Here is a 20,560-nt window from a genome sequence, read left to right on the forward strand (position 1 = left end):
TGGTCACACACTGGTCAAGTGTGTCAACACCCAGACGGGGCTACCCGAGGAAGACAGTGACCAGTGTGGCCACGAGGCCTGGCCTTGTGAGCTCCCGGCTGTGTGGCACCGAGGATTGTGAGCCCGTCAAGCCTCCCCGTGAGTCCCCCGACCCCAAGCTCTCTGCTGAAGTGAGGTGGGGCGGGAAGGGTGATGGGGAAATTGGGTCTTCAAACCATTGCACCCACGGCACCGGCTGGCTCCATCTGTAGTCTGGGCTCATGAGCCACTGGAAAATCCTGATGCCACAGGATCCCATGCTGGAGGCTGGGCTGTGCTGGGAGTCAGTCAAGAGGAGTCCCAGCTACACAACATCCCGCAGGCAGCTTTCTGACCTCCGGTGAGTAGAGGGAGTGGCCTTGGCCCCTGATTTGCTGTGTGAACCTGGGTAAGCTCTTTCCCCTCTGGGTCTCAGTCTTCCCACAGTGAGACCAGGGATGTCCCTGAAGCTGTGTGAAAACTGGGCCTGGGTGAGTCCCTGTCCCCTCCCCAGCCCTGGCCTGTCCATTCCCTGGCCAGAGGACTGCCTAGAGTGAGCAATGGAACCACAGGAAGGGCCTCCCTTCCAGGGTCCTGCTAATCCCAGTGGTGGGGGGTTTCCTGGCCAGCTGGGTCCTGGTGGAAGGGCCTGAGCTAGAGGTGGTTCTGGATATCCCACCCCCCCGCCTCCAACACACACACACACACACACACACACACACACACTCACACACACTTCCTGCAGCCCCAGCTGCTCTCAGCAGTGCTGAGGGCAGGAAATGGGGTGGCCCTGGAGTGTCACCTGGGCTCCCCTCACCAGCTGTGTGGCCTTGGGCTCCATTTCCCTCTCAGGGCCTTCATGTGCTGAATAAAGGGGCTGCCAAGCCCCATCCTTGCATAAGTGAGGTCTGGGCATGAAGGGCGCAGCACTGCGTGGGGATCCAGGTGGTGCTCAGGGAAGGTGGCTTTTTCCCCTTCCCCAAAGCCACTGTCATCCCCAATTGCAAGGTCAGGGAGAGGGCCTGGGGCTGACCCTGCCAGTCTAAGGAATCAGGAGCTGTGGCCTGAAGAGCTGCGGCCCCTGTGCTATTGGCTGTCTGCCCCCTGACCCTAGGACAGAGTCCTCAGCCACGGCCCTCAAGCTGGCATTCGGGGCCCCCTGCAATCTCCCCAGTCTGCCTTCTCCCCTTGTCCAATGCAGCCTTCTCTACCTGCGCTGGCTCCTGGGCAGCCCTCATTTGGGCTCAGAGTGGCCCCTGCCATGCCTCGCTGCCATGCCTTGCTACCCTGCCTCTGGCAGGGGTGGCCTTCCTGCCACAAACCCCATTATCTCACGGCCAAGTGGCAGTGCCCCCACCCTGTCCTGCCTGCCCTCAGCACGCACCCAGCCAGCATCTCAGAGCACTCCTGTGTGCTGCCTGAGCTGGGTTCTGGCATCACATCTCTCGCCTTCATGGCTAGAGCTGGCCACAGGGAGTGGGGTGGTTATGATCTCAGGGGATGAGGACCAGATGGGGCAGAGAACAGGAACTGAGGCCCCTGGGGGCCTAGAACCAAGGACGGATGGCCCAGGAGGCTCTGGGCTTGCAAGGTCTCCCAGGGGCGGGTATGAGTGGGCTGCAGGGAGTGGGCTATGGGGGCTGGTTAGGTGGCTGAACTGGAAGCTGTCCTAAGTGAGGAGTTTTCTGCCACCAGTGAACAGTGGAGGGGCAGCTGGGAAGGTGTCTTGGACTTTGAGACCTGGAATTCCCAGGATGTTTTGCTGGTCTGTGGGATAGTTGGCGGGACAGGGGGAAAGCCGGGAAACTCCAGAGTGTGCGGTCGCTGCAGTGACACAGCATGGCCACATCCATTTGCTGTGGAGGTGGGGTTGACAGAGGAGGGAACCGAGGCCCAAGAGGTGAAGCAGCTTGTCTGAGGTCACCCCGGGCGACCAGGATGCAGGCCTGCAGATGTGCACTTTGGAGCTCTGCGTGGAGCTGGGGTGGGGTAGCCTGCCTGCGGCCTCGTGCCCTCTGCCGGGCCTGAGGGATGTCCCTGGCACAGGGCTGGCTGCTGTCCTCCCGCTCTTCCTCCCCAGGGAGGTCTGCTGGAGTAAGCAGGGCCCAGGCGGCAGGTGGGGGCTGTCAGCAGTGGCAGTGGCATCAGGAGCAAGGCCAGGAGGCTGGAAACAAGCCACTTCCCAAAATAGCTCTGATAACCACGGGGCAGGAGGGCCCAGCCAAGCCTCAGCCCTGACAAGCACAGCCTGCAGCCGGCCTCCCTCCCCACTGGGCCTGGGCTTAGTCCCTGGTTTCTGCTGACAGCCTGTAGGGCCCACTCTCTCTAGGCTTCGTGGCCCACCTGGGAAGTGGGAGGCTGGCCTGGGAGATGGGACCTGTGACTCAGAACCCGAGGCTGTGTACAGCCCCTGTGGCTGGAGGTGGTCACGGAGGTCTGGCAGGACAGATGCACTGGGGCAGGGGGCGGTGGCGGGAGTCGGGGGCAGAGGCCGCTGCAGGTTGGCAGGAGGCCCCGGGACCGCAGTTCTGTGCCAGGATCTGTCGGGGAACACCAGGGGTGAGCAAGGATGGAGATAGGATGGCAGGGCGTCGCCCTGGGCAGGCTCTTTAACAGGCATGTGAGGGGGTCAGGGTGGGGTCTCAGGACCTTTCCTCCAGAAACCTCAGCCCAGCAGCGCCCGTTCTCGAGTCCTGGGGTCGGCCGTGAGTAGGTGGGACAGAGACACCAACAGTTGGAGACCTGCAACTCCGGTTTGGGAGCCGCTCCAAAAACCGGGGCTCTCTGCTTGGTGGGGAGCTGCTGGAGCCTCCTTAAGGTGGTTGGGGTGGGGAGACAGGTTCTGGGTACCCCAAACCACTGGTTCTGATGCCTCTCTGCCCCCCCACTCCAGGCTGTGAGCGGGACCGCCTGTCCTTTGGGTTCTGTGAGACACTGCGCCTACTGGGCCGCTGCCAGCTGCCCACCGTCCGCACCCAGTGCTGCCGCTCGTGCTCTCCGCCCAGCCACGGCGCCCCCTCCCAAGGCCATCAGCGGGTCACCCACCACTGACGGTGCCAGGATGCACAGACCGACCGACCGACAGACCTCAGTGCCCACCACGGGCTGTGGCGGAGCTCCCGCCCCCTACGCCCTAATGGTGCTAACCCCCTCTCACTACCCAGCGGCAGGCTGGGGAGCTCCTCCCCTTCGAAAAAGGTATTTTTTTATTCTAACAGTTTGTGTAACATTTATTATGATTTTACATAAATGAGCATCTACCATTCTAAAGCACAGTGTGACTTCATCTTGGATTTGGGGAATCTTAAAAGTGAGAAACTCTTCCCCCGACCCCTCTGCCCAAAACTCCACCGCTGCAGCACCTCGGCAGGCACGGCTTTTCACCTGCTCCTCTGGGGCAGAGCTGCAGGGGGCAGCGTAGCAAACGAGTCCCTGAGAGCATGGCATCTGGTGAGGCACAGAAGGCCTCGGAAGCCGGGGGGCTGCTGCCCAGGGAGGCCTGTCTGCAGAGGGTGGGGTTCTGGGGGCAGGAAGGTCTTCTGGGCAGGGGCACAGCTTGGCCCTTACTTGCTGCCTGCCTTCAGCTCAGGCTCCCAGCCTTCCCTGGGGCCCCACTCTGTGGTCCTCAGAGACCTGTTCCACAGGGATTGAGCCCACCTTGTCACTTGCAGGGACTGCCCCCTGGAGTGGTGGGGACTGGGGCCCCCATGGGCACCTCCCTGGCTCTGTCTGTTCTATCTGTTGACTCTTCTGCAAAAAGCGGGCAGAGAGGGGAAGAGCAGGCTGGCCAATTTTGCCCTACTGTGTGCCCACGTGTCCCTTCATCTCTGTGCCCAGAGATAGGGCTGGGCTAATTGCCACTGCTTTGGAGTGGCCCCTTTCCCACCACCAGCCCAAGCAACAGGTTCCTACCATGCTGATCTATGGTCCAGCACCTGGCACCTGCCTACCCACAGCCCCTTCCCCTCCCATAAAATCTAGTCCCATGGAGCCAGACAGTGGTGCCCACAGCTGGGAACAGATGGGCATGAAGGTGCTTTGAAGAGGGTCCTGGCCTGACCAGGGGCGGGAGGCTGGAGAAGGGGCGGACACTGTCCTCCCAGGCCCAGGCCCAGCCCTGGATCCGACCCTGGCCTCTGGCTGTGAGCCTTAGACTCAGCCGTTGACAATTTCCTCCTCAGCCCTCCCCCTGGAAGGTGTTACGCCCCTTCTACAGGTGGGGGACACTAAGGTTCAGAGAGGCCACCCTGCAGCCTACAGGGGTCACCTTTCACATTCTACTCTCCAGGGTATGACATCCCTGGACGAAAAGCAAGTGTAGCCCTGGAGCCTGCATGTGGCAGCCGCGGCCGCTCAGGGCTGGGTGTATGCTGGGGATGGAGAGGACACCACTGAAAATCACTCCTGGCTGGGCGCGGTGGCTCACACCTGTAATCCCAGCACTTTGGGAGGCTGAGGTGGGCGGATCACCTAAGGTCAGGAGTTTGAAACCAGCCTGGCCAATGTGGCGAAACCCCATCTCTACAAAAAATACAAAAATTAGCCGGGTGCAGTGGTGGGCACCTGTAATCCCAGCTACTTGGGAGGCTGAGGAAGAAGAATCGCTTGAACCTGGGAGGCAGAGGTTGCAGTGAACTGAGATCACGCCTTTGCACTCCAGCCTAGGCGACAGAGGGAGGAGACTGCGTCTCAAAGAAAAGAAAAGAAAGAAAAGAAAAGAAAGAAAAGAAAAAAAATTACTCATTAGGGACTGAGACCAAGAAAGAGCATCAGAGGCTGAACCCCTTGGTGATGAGCGTCTGTCCCAGGACTTGGAAGGGAGGGAGGGGAACGTGGCCAGGGGGGCTGCCTGCAGGTGCCTGTCCTGCTGCTCCTCAACTCAACATGCTCGCCTCATTTCACACCAACACGCCCCATTCTCAGAGGAGGAGCCCAAGGCTCTAAGAGGAAGTAACTGGCCCAAGGACACATGCCCTAGTGACACAGGCCCATCCTAGGCGCCGACTGCCCACCTCCAAGTTCCAGGCCACGCTGAGCAGGTGAAAGAGGGAGAGGGCCCCGAGCAGGCCCCAGCTATGGCTTTGCACAGAAAGGGCAGCCTGCCAGAGTTCACGCAGGAAAGCAAGTTGCTGGGAAGGCTAGCGTGAGTCCCAGCCCCGCTGTGCTGACCGAGGGTGGAGGAGCGTCAGGCATGCTTCCTGTCTGCCTGCAGCAGCCAGGCTGGCCCAGCAAGACCTGGGGACCCACGCTCTGAGTCATGGGTTCCCAGGCCTTAGTCAGAACTGCCCCTGGTGGCAGTCCCTTCCAAGGGGTAAGGAGCAGGGCCTGTCGACTTGCCCCTGACCCACACACTGAACCAGTCCCTAGGAACATTATCCTGGGCATGCCGTACCTGTCGTGCAGTCTGAGTCATGCTGCCAGGGCAGGTATCCAGCTCCCAGCCTGGGAGTGCTGAGAGCCAAATCCACTGCAAAGCAGGGGTGATAGTCAGGGTCCCACCTCATCTATCTGTCGGCAATCCAGTGGTATCTAGGTGAGAGTCCCATACACACGGTCATCCCACAACACACTCCACACTCCACAGGCCAGGTGGGGACACACAGCCCCCTTCCCTCCCTCCCAGGTACCACCATAGCTGCTAGTGTGTGACCGAAGGCAGGGTCCCTGGCCCCCGCTGAAGCACTATCGCCGACCAGCAGGCTCACACACCTTGGCCTGTTGCTCCTAGGGGTCGCCTGTGCTATTCAGCCAAGGGGACCACAGTGCCTGCTGGCCCAGCTGAGCTCCGCCTAGCGAGCCCACCTGCCTCTCCTGCCATGGACTCTCCCTCTTCTGCTTTTCCCAGCAGGAAGGGCCCAGCCTCACCTATGCAACCTGCAGCCCCACCCCCGCCAACCAGTTGAGGCTCCCCTCTTAGACTTATAAGTCTATGGCCAGTGGCATCCGGCTACCTGCCCTCCCTGCCTTCCCCAGGGTCCCTTCAGAGGACCCTGGGATTTCGGACCACCCAGAGGGGCCTCTGGCGCTCACTCCAATCATCCATCCCTTATAGCTTCACCATTTTTGGTTCAAGCAGTGTTCCCTTTCTATCAGGCCTGGTGGCTGTTGGGTGGGGCTCCCCAAGCAAGAGGTGGCCCTGGGCCGTGAGTTGGAAGACAGGGTGACCAGAGAAGAGAGAAGCCCGAGGGGGCTGAGCATTCATCTGAACTATGGGTGGACTGCCTGGGTGCCATGAAAGAGGCCAGCGTGTGTGAGCTGGGGAGGGCCGCCGCAGCCCCCACGCACTACCTATGAAGCTCCGGCTTCTCCCTCCATCTTCCTCCCCTTTCCCTTCCAGCCCCTCTTTTCCAGGAACCTTGCCATGCCCACACCTACGCCCTCCCCTCCCCGGCCCTCCACAGCTGCTGCAGCGCACCCATACTCTGCACTTGCCTCACCAGCTCTGGCTTTTCTCTAACCCGTTTTCTCTCTGCTTTCTCTCCAACTGCCAGCTGATCGGGTCAGGCAAGTCCATCCCATCCTGAGAGCCCCAGGCCCCACTTCGACCTCTAAACACATCCCTCCTCTTCTCAGAGACCTCCCTTTCCAAGCCTGCCTGGGCGGGTGTCCTGTGACTTGACAGTGGCTCCCCCAGCCCCAAAGCCAGCCCCCTTCATCTGTGACTTAAGTCTGTTGTAGCAGTGAGCTGACACGTCCAGGTTTGACCATTGCTGAAAACTTGTGCCCCCTCTGTGGTATGCCTCTGCCCTGTTCTGTAAATAGCTATAAATTCTCATATATATACACATACACATACACACACACACACACACACACACACACACACACACATATACACATATATACATGTGATCGACTGCCTCACCTCTAGAACTGGGAATCAGTCCCCGTGCTGTGCTTGTGGAGTCTTGTAGCCCAGCAAGAGGAAGCTGTCTCCTGACATCGCCCCTCCAAAGTGCACCACCTCCAGTGAGCTTCCGGGACATGCGCGGCCTGTGGACAGCCAGCCCCTGCCATCCCTCCCGCCCTTCTAGCCAAGCATGGCGGCACTGTGCAGGCAGCCGTGTGGCCTGACAGTCTCTACCAGTCCTGCTGTCCCTCGGCTGAGAAACCCATTTCTGAATGACAGAGAATGTGTCCTCTGCTGGCTGTGTTCTCTATGGAGCTCAGGGGAGGGAAAAGGCCAAGCCATTTTTAGGGTGCTGTTGGCAGCGGTGAAAAGGTCACACCCTTTTCAAGGGACACTTTCCCTGGAAAGTCCCTGGAGCTTAGCTGGCTCTTATCCTGTGAAGCCGGCTCTGGCCACTAGGGCACAGGGCCCTGAACTCAGCCTGGAGGGAGCCTGTGGGGCAGCCGGCACTCTGGAGGGACAGACAGGCCACCCGGTGCAGACAGGAGAGGGAGGCAGGGGGATGGAATGGAAGACACCTGGGGTGGATGGAAGTCAGTGCCCTTGGGCACTGGTATCTGTCTTCCTGACCACAGCTAGATCAGGCTTCTCAACCTGTTGGCTGTCAGGGCCAGACTATACTCCATAGGCGCCATGGCAGTCCTCGTGAAATCCACCAGGTGTCACCAGGCAGCATACAGGTAACAGGCCTGGAAGATTCCCCACAGCCCAGCTGGACATGCTGAGACACTCTGGGGCTCCTCGTTGAGTGGGAAAAACTGCAGGCCCCAGTGAGGGAAATGGGAACATGCCAGGCCGAGCAGTATGGCTAAATCCATTTATTCCAAAATCAAAGCAAAACAAAAACAAAAACAAAAAAACAAAACAAAACAAAAAAGGGGTCCCATCACCAGGGAGCCATGACCCCATCCCCGCCCCCATCATCGCTCCTATGCTAACAATGAATAAGTTTCCCAGCCGCGAATAATTATAAGAACCTCTTCCTCATATGCCAGCTGCAACCTCCGCTAGGTACGATACAGAATGTTACACAGCTACAGTATGTACACGGGGGAAGGGGGGCCACCCCCAGCAGCCTGTGTCCTGGCCTCCTCTACAGTTAACTCCACTGTCCCGCCTCAGCTGCCTCTCTGAGTAAGAAGATGGGAGCCCCCCTGAGGGAAAAGTTGCTTTGGTGAGAGTAAGGAGGCCGTCAGACCTCCTCCAAACAAACCAACTCCACCAACCTCTGGCTCTTAAATAACATCATCATCCAGAAATGTAAGGACTCAGCCTTGGTCAAGGTGGTAAAGGGTCTGTTTGTCTCCCTCCATTAGACAAGGGTCTTGTCTCGCTACCCTAATGGTAAAGGGCTGACTGGGGAGGGGTTGTAGGGACATGGTGGGGGTGAAGACTCCAGACCCACTTCTCCAGGCTTATGCTGACAGGGGCCTGCTTTTATTTATTTTTATTTTTATCCCATGATGTTTTTTTAAATCCCGTAACTTCTTTTTCAGAACTTTAAAAAAAAACTTTTCATAAAACTTTTTTTTTTCACTTTTTTCCCACAACTTTTTTTGCCACAACTCTTCCACAGTATTTTTTATCCCGTAACTTTTTCATCCCACAACTTTAATTCCTGTAACTTTTTTAGTTTGTGTTCTTTTAATAAACACACTTACATGGTTACAATTTTGTAAGAATAAAAACCGATTATCTCATGCCAAGCATGCCCAGCATTTGCACAGTCTCAATACCTTTAATACTATAGTTTTGAAGACACACAAAATTTTTAGGCAAAACAGCACCTTGAAACAATCTAATAATTTATTACATTGCAGTAGCATCACAGAAGCAGTCAATAATACCACTTTAGACAAAAATCAGTATTTCTATCATGCATTCTGTGTATAAGAATTCATAAATCGGTAAAAGTCATTCTAAGAAAACTTGGCAAATACAGCTTGGACTGGAATTGGCATTTCTTTCTCTACTTTTCCTTCCCCTAGATTCTTTGTTTTAAGCTACAGTATTCGTATTTTAAAATGTTTTAAATTATTTTAAGACATGAATATAGCAGTTACATTTTTGAATAGTTATTTGAAAGTGACTGTAAGATAAAGTTTTAGAGAATCTATTTTGGATAGGGTTGATTTACATTTTCACATTTTCTAAAAATCAGCTTTGGTTTTAGAACTGATTGTTTTTCATTTCAGGAAAACCTATCAGGTTTAATCTATTACTTTAAAAATAATTATCATATATTGCAGTCTTTAAATAGGTATTTTGATTCTTTACTTCCCACAGAAATTCAAATTTATTCAGTTGAACTCACATTTTAAAATTCTATCTTTCTGCTGAACTCTAACCTTCTAATGTTGCCTTCTAAGCAAATTGAAAGCTGCCTTATACTGAATGAGGAAGAGAACAAATACTTGGCTGAATGAGGTACTGCAAGAGACTGCATGAACTTTGAAGAAAGACTTGAGTTATTGTCATAGGATTTCCGTCCTCTTTAGCTTTTTCTTAAACATATGACAAAATACCTACACAGAGAGTGGTATTTGAGTTAATATAGTACATTTATTTTTCAGACTGACATTCAGCTTAAATATGCCAGTATGTGATTTAATTCACAGGTGCCTGATGAACACATTATTGTCAGATTGGTTACAGATGCTAAATGCTATCTGAAGGTCATTCCTAGTCATTTATACATGTCAGGGTAAAAGTGAAGTGATTTGAACTATAAAAATACCTTTGAAATAATTTATCAATGTATTAGATAAACTCAGCTTCAGAATGATAAAGAAAAACTGTTAGACCAAATAATGTGGCTAATTAACAGTGGTACGATTTCTAGCCTGAGGGTTCAAAATGGACTTAAAGTAACTGTCTTTAAACTGAACTCAAAGAATGCAAAAGCAGCAAGTTCAGAAAATAAAAGGCAAGAACAGGACCTTAAGTCCATTTTAAACCCTTGGGCTGGAAATCCTACCACTGTTAATTAGCCACATTATTTGGTCTAACAGTTTTTCTTTATCATTCTGAAACTGAGTTTATCTAATACATTGATAAATTCATACAATCTGGAAGAGTCAGTTGAAGTCACAAGGGCTCAATATTTGCAATCTTTAAGTGAATGCAGGCAATTCTCTTATTCAATCTGTAAAATCGTATTATTGATCTCCTATTAATGTCATATTTATAAAAGTATCATGAGGATGCCCAATGCTAAAAGTGGAGATGGTCTAGTAACTAGAAATGCCCACCCCAGGGAGCGCAGATACATCTCTCCCTACATCCTAATGATATGATGTATTTTGGAACACAGACATTAGAACTTCATGAAGTTTTAGCTGTTGATTCTTCCCCAAGCATCATCCAGTTATGATATAGGCAACATATGACTGAAATAATTCATTGATCATGCACATTAACATAAATATTACACAAAATATGCCTCTAACTGAAACTGAGAGGTATAAAAACATATTTCACTCTTCGTAAAGAACTTTGTGAGGAAATATAACTCCGTGATTGTATAGACACTTTCCTCATGACACTTTGACATTCACAAACAGTAGATTGCGCTGCAGTTTGTAAACATTTTAAGTTGCATAAACTGCTCCTTGATTTTCAAATGTAGTATAATGCTGTCTACTAAAATTCCTTTTTGTTTCAACTAAGTACTCTCACATATATTAGTTTATAATAATGTTTGTTATTATTTTTAAAGTCTTTTCCATTCAAGAAAAAGAATTCCTATGTCAGATGGTTGAAGACTAGGTATTAGCCAGAGAGGTCTAGATGGTAAAATCCATCTTCTAGCTTCAAGTAAGCTCCATGAACATAGAGGAATGCCAGGTGTCACGCAGCTTTCCTTCACTCGAATTCATTCTTGACTAGAGCCTGTATGCCTGTTCCAGGGACATTTAAACTCTTAAAGGATTTCTTCTGATCTTTACTAAATACATTAAGGAGAATGCCAACCAGTGCCCTTTTGTGTATTGGGACATGTAGTCATGTGATTAAAACAGGGAACACGAACTCTGACTTTAAAATGTATTGTAGACATAAATGCTCTCAGCTAGAAAAGGTTTTCCACATCCACAGTCATGATGGGAGCCTTTCATTCCTCAGAAATAATCCCCTTTTAGGTCATCAAAAAAGAGTACAACTGCCACAGCTCATGATGCAATATCTTCATGAGCCCAGAGCACATGCAAATCCTAAGGGAACTACCGTAGTACAGTGCTCATTCTTGGCACCAGAACAAATGAAACATATTCTATCCTGCACACACCTGCCAGAGCAGGCCACTTTCCTCTTCTGGGAGATTTAAAAAGCTCCCCAAAATGTTATTACTCCCATCCCCAATACACAGAAAAAGGGGGAAAGGCTGTTTCCAGCGCTCCACCTTTAAGCAACTGTAAATGTCAGTACTCACAGTGGCATATTACAAAGTAATAGACCGCGCACTTGAGGGCAAACCACATATTGAGCTAATGAAGAGCTCACTGTGATTAGGATTCGATCAAACATAACAGCAGAACATAAGGAAATTTTATTTGAATTCCGTAATGAATATACAGGCTGTACTAACATTAAAAAAGCATGGCAGCCTATCCCAAACCAGCAAGAACAGTTGTGTGCATACAGTGGGTCTTTGTGTGTTTGAACTCCCATCACATAAGGGCAAACTCGATATGCATGCTAGCGTCCTATAATTATCAAATTTAAAAAATGCTAAAGGATGCCAGAGTGAACATGAGGGAAAGACCCACTCTCATTTAACTTTTTACAAATAAATTTAAACTATAAATTAGAAACACAAATAAATTTAAACTATAAATTAGAAACACAAATAAATTTAAACTATAAATTAGAAACACAAATAAACATAAGTGGCTCTAACATTCAAATGAAGGAAATGAATTGTGTAGGATATTAACCCCTTAAACGTTTTTTTTTTTTTTTTAAATTTCTTGACCCGCTCTTAGATGATGGTGATGTTTAGCTCTCTGTTCTCGGCGGCCCGAAAAGAATGGCATGCAGCCTCTCCTGCTCCTCCTGCCGCCTCTCCTGTACCAACAGCTTCTCCACTCAAGCCTGGGTGCTCCTGGGGAGTCCTGCATTAGAGGAAGCAGCTGCTGGATCTGCTGTGCAGTGGGGTTGTCATGGGGGAGAACCCTCCCTGTCCTCTCCCGGTGCAGCCTCCATGCTATCAGTGAGGCTCAGCTCACTAAGATCTTCAGAGAGAGGGAGGGGGGTGGGAATCTGAGCACAGTGCGAGCCTCCCCTGCTCCTGCCTGCCCACCCCGCCTGAGGGCTCTACTCACCACCCTGCTTGTCCGCACACCCAAGCTCCTGTGGGACTGGGGCTCCAGGTACTGGTCTGGCTGCTGCTGCAGACTCGGAGCCTCTTGGCTCTTCAGCTCCACCTGCCGGAAGACCCTGGGCATGAGGACATGTGGTGGCTGGCTTCCAGATTCCTGGCCCATTAATAGGGTAGCGAGGGCACTGTGGGGCTCTGTGGCCTGCCCAGGCCCCTGGCCCCTTGCTCCAGGCCTAAGAGACTGGCTCCCTTGCCTAGAACCCCATGCCTCCTTCCCTAGCATCAAATCTCACGTCCTTTCTCCCAGCATTTAAACTGTAGGCCACAGACTGGTGGAAAAGCAGGCGGAGCCAACCACCATCTGCTAAGTGTGCTACATGCCTAATGTTTCCACGTATTATCTCATTTAATCCTCAGCACCTCTGCAAGGAAAAGGCTAACTTCCTTTTGAAGTTAAAGAAACAGAGACTTAGAGATGCAAAGTAGTTGAATTATGACCAGTGGAACCGAGGCCGGAATCCAGTTTGAATCTAAGGAGTCTTTTTTGTTTTTCTGTTTTGTTTTGTTTTGAGAGAGTGTCACTCTGTGTCCCAGGCTGGAGTGCAGTGGTGCAATCTCAGCTCACTGCAACCTTCACCTCCCGGGCTCAAGTGATTCTCGTGTCTCAGCCTCCCGAGTAGCTGGGATTACAGGCATGCACCACCAGGCCCGGCTAATTATTATTATTATTATTTTTAAGTTTAGTAGAGATGAGCTTTCACCATGTTGGCCATGTTGGTCTCAAACTCCTGACCTCAAGTGATTGTCCTGCCTCAGACTCCCAAAGTGCTGGGATTGCAGGCGTGAGCCACCACACCCGACATAAGGAGCCTCTTATACCACTGTCTCTTCCTCTGTGATTGGGGGGCTCCATGCCTCTAGCTGGGATGATGATGTCCAGACCTGGGAGGACCCCAGGGCTACCCACCTCTAAAAGTCAGAGGGCAGGAAGCAAGAAACAGTCATAGGACTGCCCCGGAGGGTGCTGGGGTCACCTGTCCCCAGGCTGCAGCTGCCTGTGGCCTGGCACCTCCCCTCCCCAGAGGCTGGTGCCCGCCTCCCACATCTTCTTGGATGGGTCGGAGGTTACAGTCTCTTTCAGCTCACCCGACTTCTTCAGCTCCTTTACTTGCTGCTCCGGCTGCAGTGTGCTCTTGTTCTCGTTGTTCTGGACAGAGAGAAGCAATCAGTGGCCACCCACTAAAACTGGAGACCCCAGAACTTAGTGTCTGCCTCCCATGGCACCGGGAAGGGTGGAGGCAGGTTAGAAAAATATCCCCTCTCTCCCACAGCCATCAGAGCAGGGCTCTGGCTCACAGATGCCTTTAGAAGTACCATTTCATGTGAAGGCTACAATGCCCCATTTTACAGGTGGGGAAACAAAGGCCTTGAGGGCTAGGGAAGAGGGCAGCCTCCCCAGGTGGGGCAACGCACCAGCTCCTCGAAGCCGCTGCGTGGCTCGGCCCGCTGCTCGTAGAGGGCTTCCCACCCCAGCTCCAGCATCCTCTCCAGCTCCCGCAGCCTCTCCAGCTCCTGCAGAGTCTCCTGCTGCCACAGCCTCTCATCCTCTTGCCGAAGCCTCTCCTGCTCCAGGAGCTCCTCCACCTCGTCCAGCAGCCTCTCCCTCTCCAGCAGCCTCTCCTGCTCCTCCTGCTGCCTCTCCTGTTCTAACAGCTTCTCCACCTCTTCCAGCAGCCTCTCCTGCCCTGGCAGCTTCTCCCGTTCACACAGCCTCTCCTCCTGTTCATGTAGCCTCTCCTCCTGTTCATACAGCCTCTCCTCCTGTTCACGTAGCCTCTCCTCCTGTTCACGTAGCCTCTCCTCCTGTTCACGTAGCCTCTCCTCCTGTTCATGTAGCCTCTCCTCCTGTTCACGTAGCCTCTCCTCCTGTTCATGTAGCCTCTCCTCCTGTTCAGGTAGCCTCTCCTCCTGTTCACACAGCCTCTCCTCCTGTTCACGTAGCCTCTCCTCCTGTTCACGTAGCCTCTCCTCCTGTTCACGTAGCCTCTCCTCCTGTTCATGTAGCCTCTCCTCCTGTTCAGGTAGCCTCTCCTCCTGTTCACACAGCCTCTCCTCCTGTTCACGTAGCCTCTCCTCCTGTTCACGTAGCCTCTCCTCCTGTTCACGTAGCCTCTCCTCCTGTTCATGTAGCCTCTCCTCCTGTCTCCTGTTCAGGAGACTCAACATCTGATTGTTTTCCACCTCAGCCTGGAGCTGTCTTCCCACACTCTCTAGCTCCTTCCGTAGGTGGTTGGTCTCATCTTGTAGCTGCTCCACCTTAGATGGCCCTGCTGGGGGCTCTGGGGCCAGGGGTTCAGCTGAGAAAGGAAGCAGACAATAAGGGCCTCTGGATTCTCAAAAAAAAAAAAAAAAAAAAAAAAATCCTCCCTTCGGTGCACAGCTCCTCCTCTCAGGCTTCCCAAACTTGGCCTCACTGCTAATGACTCCTCACACCCGGATGGTAGCCAATCTTCCAAGTCACTTTCAGATAGAGAGCACTGTGGGTGGCGGACAATGGGCACTCCTCCCTCTTTACTGATGGGGACACTGAGGCTCATGGAGATGACAAGACTTGTCCTCTCCTGGCACAGACCTCTTTCCCTCTGCCTCAAAGCCCTTGCATCCACCCACCTCCCTGGGGCATTCTAAGTCACCCCCACAGCCCTCTAATGCCAGTCCTGCTGCCAGGTCATGCCAGCCCCATCTTACCCGTCTGGTTTTTGAATTTGAACAAGCTCCTCACAAGCTTCTGTACCCGATGTGTCTTATGCTTCTTCTCCTCCTTAGATGTGCGAACCTGCCCAAAGCAAAGGGGGAAAAGGGCCCTGGAGGGAGGGGCTGGTGAACCTCTAGAGACAGAGTTTGAGAAAGGCCCACCCCCCTTCTGCCAGTTTGTGATTTGGAAACGTGCATTCATTCAACAAACATTTACTGAGCATGTACAGGCCAGGTACAGTTCTTCATAGCAGAGATATAAAACAGCAAAGGACAGACAGGAGCCCTTGGCCCTGAGGTTTCCATTCTAGGGGCCTTTAAATCTCTGACTTTCAGAGCTAACCGAGACCTTTGATACTCTCTACCTCCTCCAGAAACACGAGCATAAAAAGGAGAGATGGCTTGTCCAGACTCAAAAAGCAAAGTAGGCACTGAGGCAGGGCAGAAATATGGACCCCTGACAACCAGTCAGGCTAGTGCTTCCCGGACAGGTGACAACCCCAGGGCATGTGTGGCAAGGACTAGAGCAGGGGTGTCTGGAGAAGAGAGAGTCAGCAAAGAGGGCAGTGCAGAAGAGCCATGCTGCATGTTCTGTGCTCTGGGGTCCCTCCAGGTGAGACCTGGGTGCCCAGCTCCCCATTTGCCCTTGGCATCGGGGGCCCCTAGCCCCTTTCTTCAGGGCCCCAAGAGGAAACTGGAGTCTGGGATTGACCAGCTGTAATCAGGGGACCCCACTGGACTCTTACCGGTGAATTGATGTTTTCAGTGAGTTGACTGATTATTGCGGAGCTTGAATCCAGGGCCACTGCTAGTTCTTGGTACTGGCTCTGAGGTGCATGCAGAGAGAAGGAGTTGGAGGAAGATTGTGGGGAGGGGTAGAGAGAATAATCATTAGGGCTGGTGGGGGTGTGTGGGCTGCCTCAGCTGGCAGAGGGGCAACAAGCCCCTGCTGTGGGAGGAGGTTGGAGGGCTGGCCTGCAGGGTCACTGCATCTCGGCCCAGGGCCTCTGACCTCCAGATCCTCCAGGGTAGCAGAGGATGCACGGCCCTCCCCGTAGATACCTGTTGCTGACTGCAAGAGATGAGAGTGCACATGGAGATGTTCTGTCCCCCCTCACTGTCTAAGCCCTCTGACTTCCTTTCTTCCCCCATCAACTGGCAAAAGCTTCTTTTCTGCCTATCTTGGACCCTTTTTCCCATAACTCCTTTGTGCCAACTTCTCTCGTGGTTCTTATCTCCCCACCATCCCACCCTGGGGCCCTTTCAGTGACTCCTAAAGGGACAGCCTGATGGCAAGTGGCTCTTCTCATTGGCCTGGCTTCCCCTTGAGACTGGGGATGAGGAAAATCAAACAGCAACGACCATTTCCTCGGTGTCCTGGGTGTTTGCAGCAGGCCATGTACTAAGGATTCACATAAAAGCAACAATAACGAATCTCATTTAAACTTCACAAATGGAAGTCAAAAAATACCACCTCTATTATACAGATGTGAAAAGAGAGGCCCAAAGACCTCAAGCAACTTGCCCTAAATCATATGCTAATCAATCCCAAATCAATCCTTAGCAAAGACGGAGAGGCAGGATTCAAATCCAGAATTCTTAACCAGTACCCAACAGTCCATCTACAATCTTAACAATTACCCTCTACTGCCCCTTGGGCCCCCTGTCCCCAGGAGCCTGGCCCGCCGAGACTCACATCCCCAGGTGAGTGGTAACCACCAGAAGTGGCTGTGTCAGGGCTACTGCCATTGATGTTCTTTTTCCTGTTAGCTCCTGCTGGAATGCCAGGGCTCTTCCTCTGCCAATATGCTTTTAACTGTGGGAAAGAAGAGCAGTAACACTCATGAGAATGATCAGCCCCTACAGCCACATCCTCCTTTACAGTTTTGACAAAATACTCTTATATACCATCTGATGTAATGCCACCAACAACTGTACAAGGTGTTGTCACAATCACTTAGTGACTGAGAGGGATTGATATCATGGATAGAAAAAAAAAAAAAGAAAGATCAAAAAAGGCAATACTGGAACTTAAACTCAGTCCTCTGACTCCAAGCTCTGGGGTTTTGCCATGAATCAGCAGCTGCCAGGGACCAAAACCAGGGGCAGAGGTAGAAAAGTAAACATGAAGCAGGCAGGAACTGTAGGCCGTGTGGTTTAGAGTCACACATCCTCACAGGTCTGCTAGCGTGAAGAAGCGCACCAGTACCTCTCACACTTTCGTATCAATGTGTCCTCATGGCAGAAGGCAGCTTTTCTATTAAATCCGGGAATTTATCAGAAAGAGGACAACCCAAGCCTCATTTCAGAGCGAAGTCTGGTATACGCTTGGAAACCTATGTGTCTGTCATCCCTAAGTACATTAATGCATTTTCTCAAGAGAATCAAGGGAAAATGATGCTTCAGAAAGATGTCCCACATTTATCCTGTGGCACTCAAAGTACCCCAGGTTGAGACGATATGAGGAAGATTCAAGCTGTCAAGTTCAGTTTCCCAAGATCTATTCCACAGAAGATGAGCAAATCTCACTTCAGAGGCCACTGACTGAAGGGCAGTCTGGTCCCAGAACCGTGGAGAACTCAGAAAAAAATGTGAAAGTCTCTCTGGAAAGTAGAAGCCTGGGAAAAAAACCAAACCAAACCCATTCTCCCATTGCCACCCAGAGATACTGTGAACATTTTGAGCTCACAGGGGAAGTGTAGGCTTTTCCCACTGTCAATGTCTATGTGAAGGGAGTAAGGCATCCTGAAACCTCTTGCTCCTAGGTCCCATAGTCTCCACTCCCCTTCCAGCTGGAAATTTGTGCTGCAACCAGAGGAACCAGAAATGGGGTGAGAAAACTTAGGGGACCGGGTTGTACGATCAAAGGCCGGTCTTGCAGCAGTAATGACAGTTCCTAGGGGCACTGTGACATCATTGCATTCCACTCCTCCCAGGGGAGGGGACCACATCAGCGCGATGCCAGAGTCGCTGCTCCACGATGGGGGAGGGAAACACACGGTTTCGACCCAGGTCCCCAGAGACGCCAGCCCAAGAAGCCTAGGGAGGTCGAGCTTGGGGCAGCAGGAGGGGAGGGCAGAGTCTGCAGTAGGGAGCCCCGGGAGTCACCAGCCCAAAGCCACCCAGGGATGACTGGTGAGGGCAGGGCCTGGGGCTGGGGGACCCAGGTCCTGGGAGACGCAAGCCCAAAGAGCCCAGGGAGGTTGGGCTTGGGGTGGCAGGAGGTGAGGGCTGATTATGGAGCAGGGAGCCCCAGGAGTCACCTGCCCAAAGTCACCCTGGGGTGATTGGCAAGGGCAGGGACTGGGCTGCTTGCTGAAGGGGTGGGGCTGACTGACTAGGCTTTGGTTGGGGGAGCCCAGAGGGGCTGGGGTTGGGGGGCCCCGTCTGGTATGCCTCAGGAGTGGTATGGACTCTGGCACCGGTCTTGTCATCGGAGGGGATCTGTGGCTGGGTTGGGGGCCATGACCTGGTGTGTTTTACCTTTTTCTTGGCTGCGGCCAATTTCCCCTGTTGTGTTTTTTCTGACATCGCGGGGTGGGGAGGGAGGCGGGGTTGGGGCCACATCAGCGAAATACCAGTGAGCGCTGCTCAATGCCTCCAGTCACCTACCAGGCAGCTGTGCAACTGAGCCACAGGTGGCGTAACCAGGGCACCAATGGAACGCAGAATAGGGGCGTGGCCTTAATGCTCCAAGCCCATTGGTCAGTGAGAAAGATGAAAGGGAAAGGAGGCGTGGCCAGGCAGCAGCATGTCCAGAGGGACCTGTGGCATCATAAGGAAAGCTGCCCAGGCAACCGCTGTCCCCGCCCACTCAGAGAAAGGGGAGGGGCCGCCCACTCTGGGAGAGGGGAAGGGCTGGGTTTTGCTTTAAAACTTTTAAAACTGTAAAAAATAAACTTTAAAAAATATATGTGTATATACTTTATATATATGTGTGTCTGTGTGTGTGTATCTATGTGTTCCTCCAGAGCTGTCTTCATTATGCAGCTTCTGTGCAAAGTCTGTGATTTTGGCCTATATTTTTCATCTTCAAATGGAGTACAAGAATTACCAGTATTACCTTAACTGAGATATAGATCCTATAAAAATGGAAAATCCATAGCATGCTTGATGATTAAGGAAGCCGACTATAGTATCCGACATTCCAATAAGACAAAATAATCACAACAATTTCTCTTTTTTGGAAAAATGTTTGTCTTATTCTCCTACATTATTGTTAAGATTTCTTTTAAAAACAAGAAACATGTCTAATATCTTTAAAAACACAAAGCTTTTGGGCCGGGTGCGGTGGCTCACGCCTGTAATGCCATCACTTTGGGAGGCCGAGGTGGGTGGATTGCCTGAGGTCAGGAGTTCGAGACCAGCCTGGCCAACATGAAGAAACCCTGTCTCTACTAAAAATAGAAAAACTAGCCAGGCGTGGTTGCGGGTGCCTGTAATCCCAGCTATTTGGGAGGCTGAGGCAGGAGAATCACTGGAGCCCAGGAGATGGAGGTTGCAGTGAGCCAAGCTCACGCCACTGCACTCCAGCCTGGGCGACAGAGCAAGACTCCATCTCAAAAGAAATAAAATAAAATACAAAATAAGTAAGAACACAAAGCTTTCAATTTAATAACCACTTAAAGCTCTTTACTGGTTTAAGAGAAATACAAGGCCCATTTTTCTAGAATCACCTGGCCTCTCTAAGCCTTGCAAATGAAACTGAATTTCTCACTTGATACTTGGCTATCACTTGCAGTCATGAAAACCAAGAATTTGTTATGTCACTGTGTATTGCTTGTTACCTGAAATCCACACTAGGCTGGGATCAAGGGTTGAATCTTTCATGATTTTCTCCATAACCTGTGTGCTTCTTATCCCACACCAAACTAAGCTTTTTTTCTAGAGCTCTGCAATTTACAGTTAGTATATGAGAGCAGTTCTCAAAAATGTAGTCTCTGGACTAGCAGCTCCAGCAGCACCTGGGAACTTCTTATAAATACACATTCTCAGGCCCCACCCTGGACCTGATGAATCAGAAACTCTGGAGTAGGGCTCAGCAATCTGTGCTGCAGTAATCCCTCCAGGTGTTCAAGAACCTCTGGCATACAGCAGGTAGAAAAATGTGTTTCCTTCTGTAGGTCCAAAACCAGGGATACTATATGTTCTGTCTCTATATGAAACAATGACATGCAATTAAAAGACATAAATCTCCTTCCTGCTCCCACCTTCCAGCCAATGTGTTTTATTTTTATGAGTTAAATAGGAAAACAATCAGAGATTTCGTCTAAATCGCATATTTACAGGTATCAGTTCTCATCCAGCCTGATCTTATCCAATATCATTTATATTTTCTTACATGTGAAGTTTTAGAGAAGGATCTTCACAATGCTAGACTCAGGCACACTAGGAGTTCTATAATAAAACACCAAGTAGATCAGAATGTCCAAACTTACTGGAGAAGAAAAGTGGAATCATTGGCTATATTTTCAAATGGCAATAAACAGGAAATTAAAGTTTTGAATTTTTTTTCACCTTCATCCTTCCAAGTTAATAGAATTAAGCCAAAATACTTGTCT

General features: G+C 51.4%; 1 protein-coding gene and 2 pseudogenes across 1 annotated transcript in view; 1 reads left to right on the top strand and 2 right to left on the bottom strand.

The window, feature by feature from the left end:
- LOC743568 (A disintegrin and metalloproteinase with thrombospondin motifs 7) overlaps positions 1–12,607 on the top strand; it is a 49,379-nt gene extending 36,772 nt beyond the window's left edge. Inside the window, 3 exon segments of the mRNA XM_063794430.1 lie at positions 2–85; positions 87–138; positions 2,912–12,607. Coding sequence (XP_063650500.1) covers positions 2–85; positions 87–138; positions 2,912–3,069 — 294 coding nt within the window. The 3' untranslated portion in view covers positions 3,070–12,607.
- Positions 11,452–18,782, bottom strand: LOC129137242 (putative golgin subfamily A member 6-like protein 19; annotated as a pseudogene).
- Positions 16,835–18,483, bottom strand: LOC129137243 (uncharacterized; annotated as a pseudogene).
- Positions 18,783–20,560: the final 1,778 nt, after the last annotated feature.

This window comes from Pan troglodytes, chromosome 16 (assembly GCF_028858775.2).
Source record: "Pan troglodytes isolate AG18354 chromosome 16, NHGRI_mPanTro3-v2.0_pri, whole genome shotgun sequence".
Classification (NCBI taxonomy): Eukaryota; Metazoa; Chordata; class Mammalia; order Primates; family Hominidae; genus Pan; species Pan troglodytes.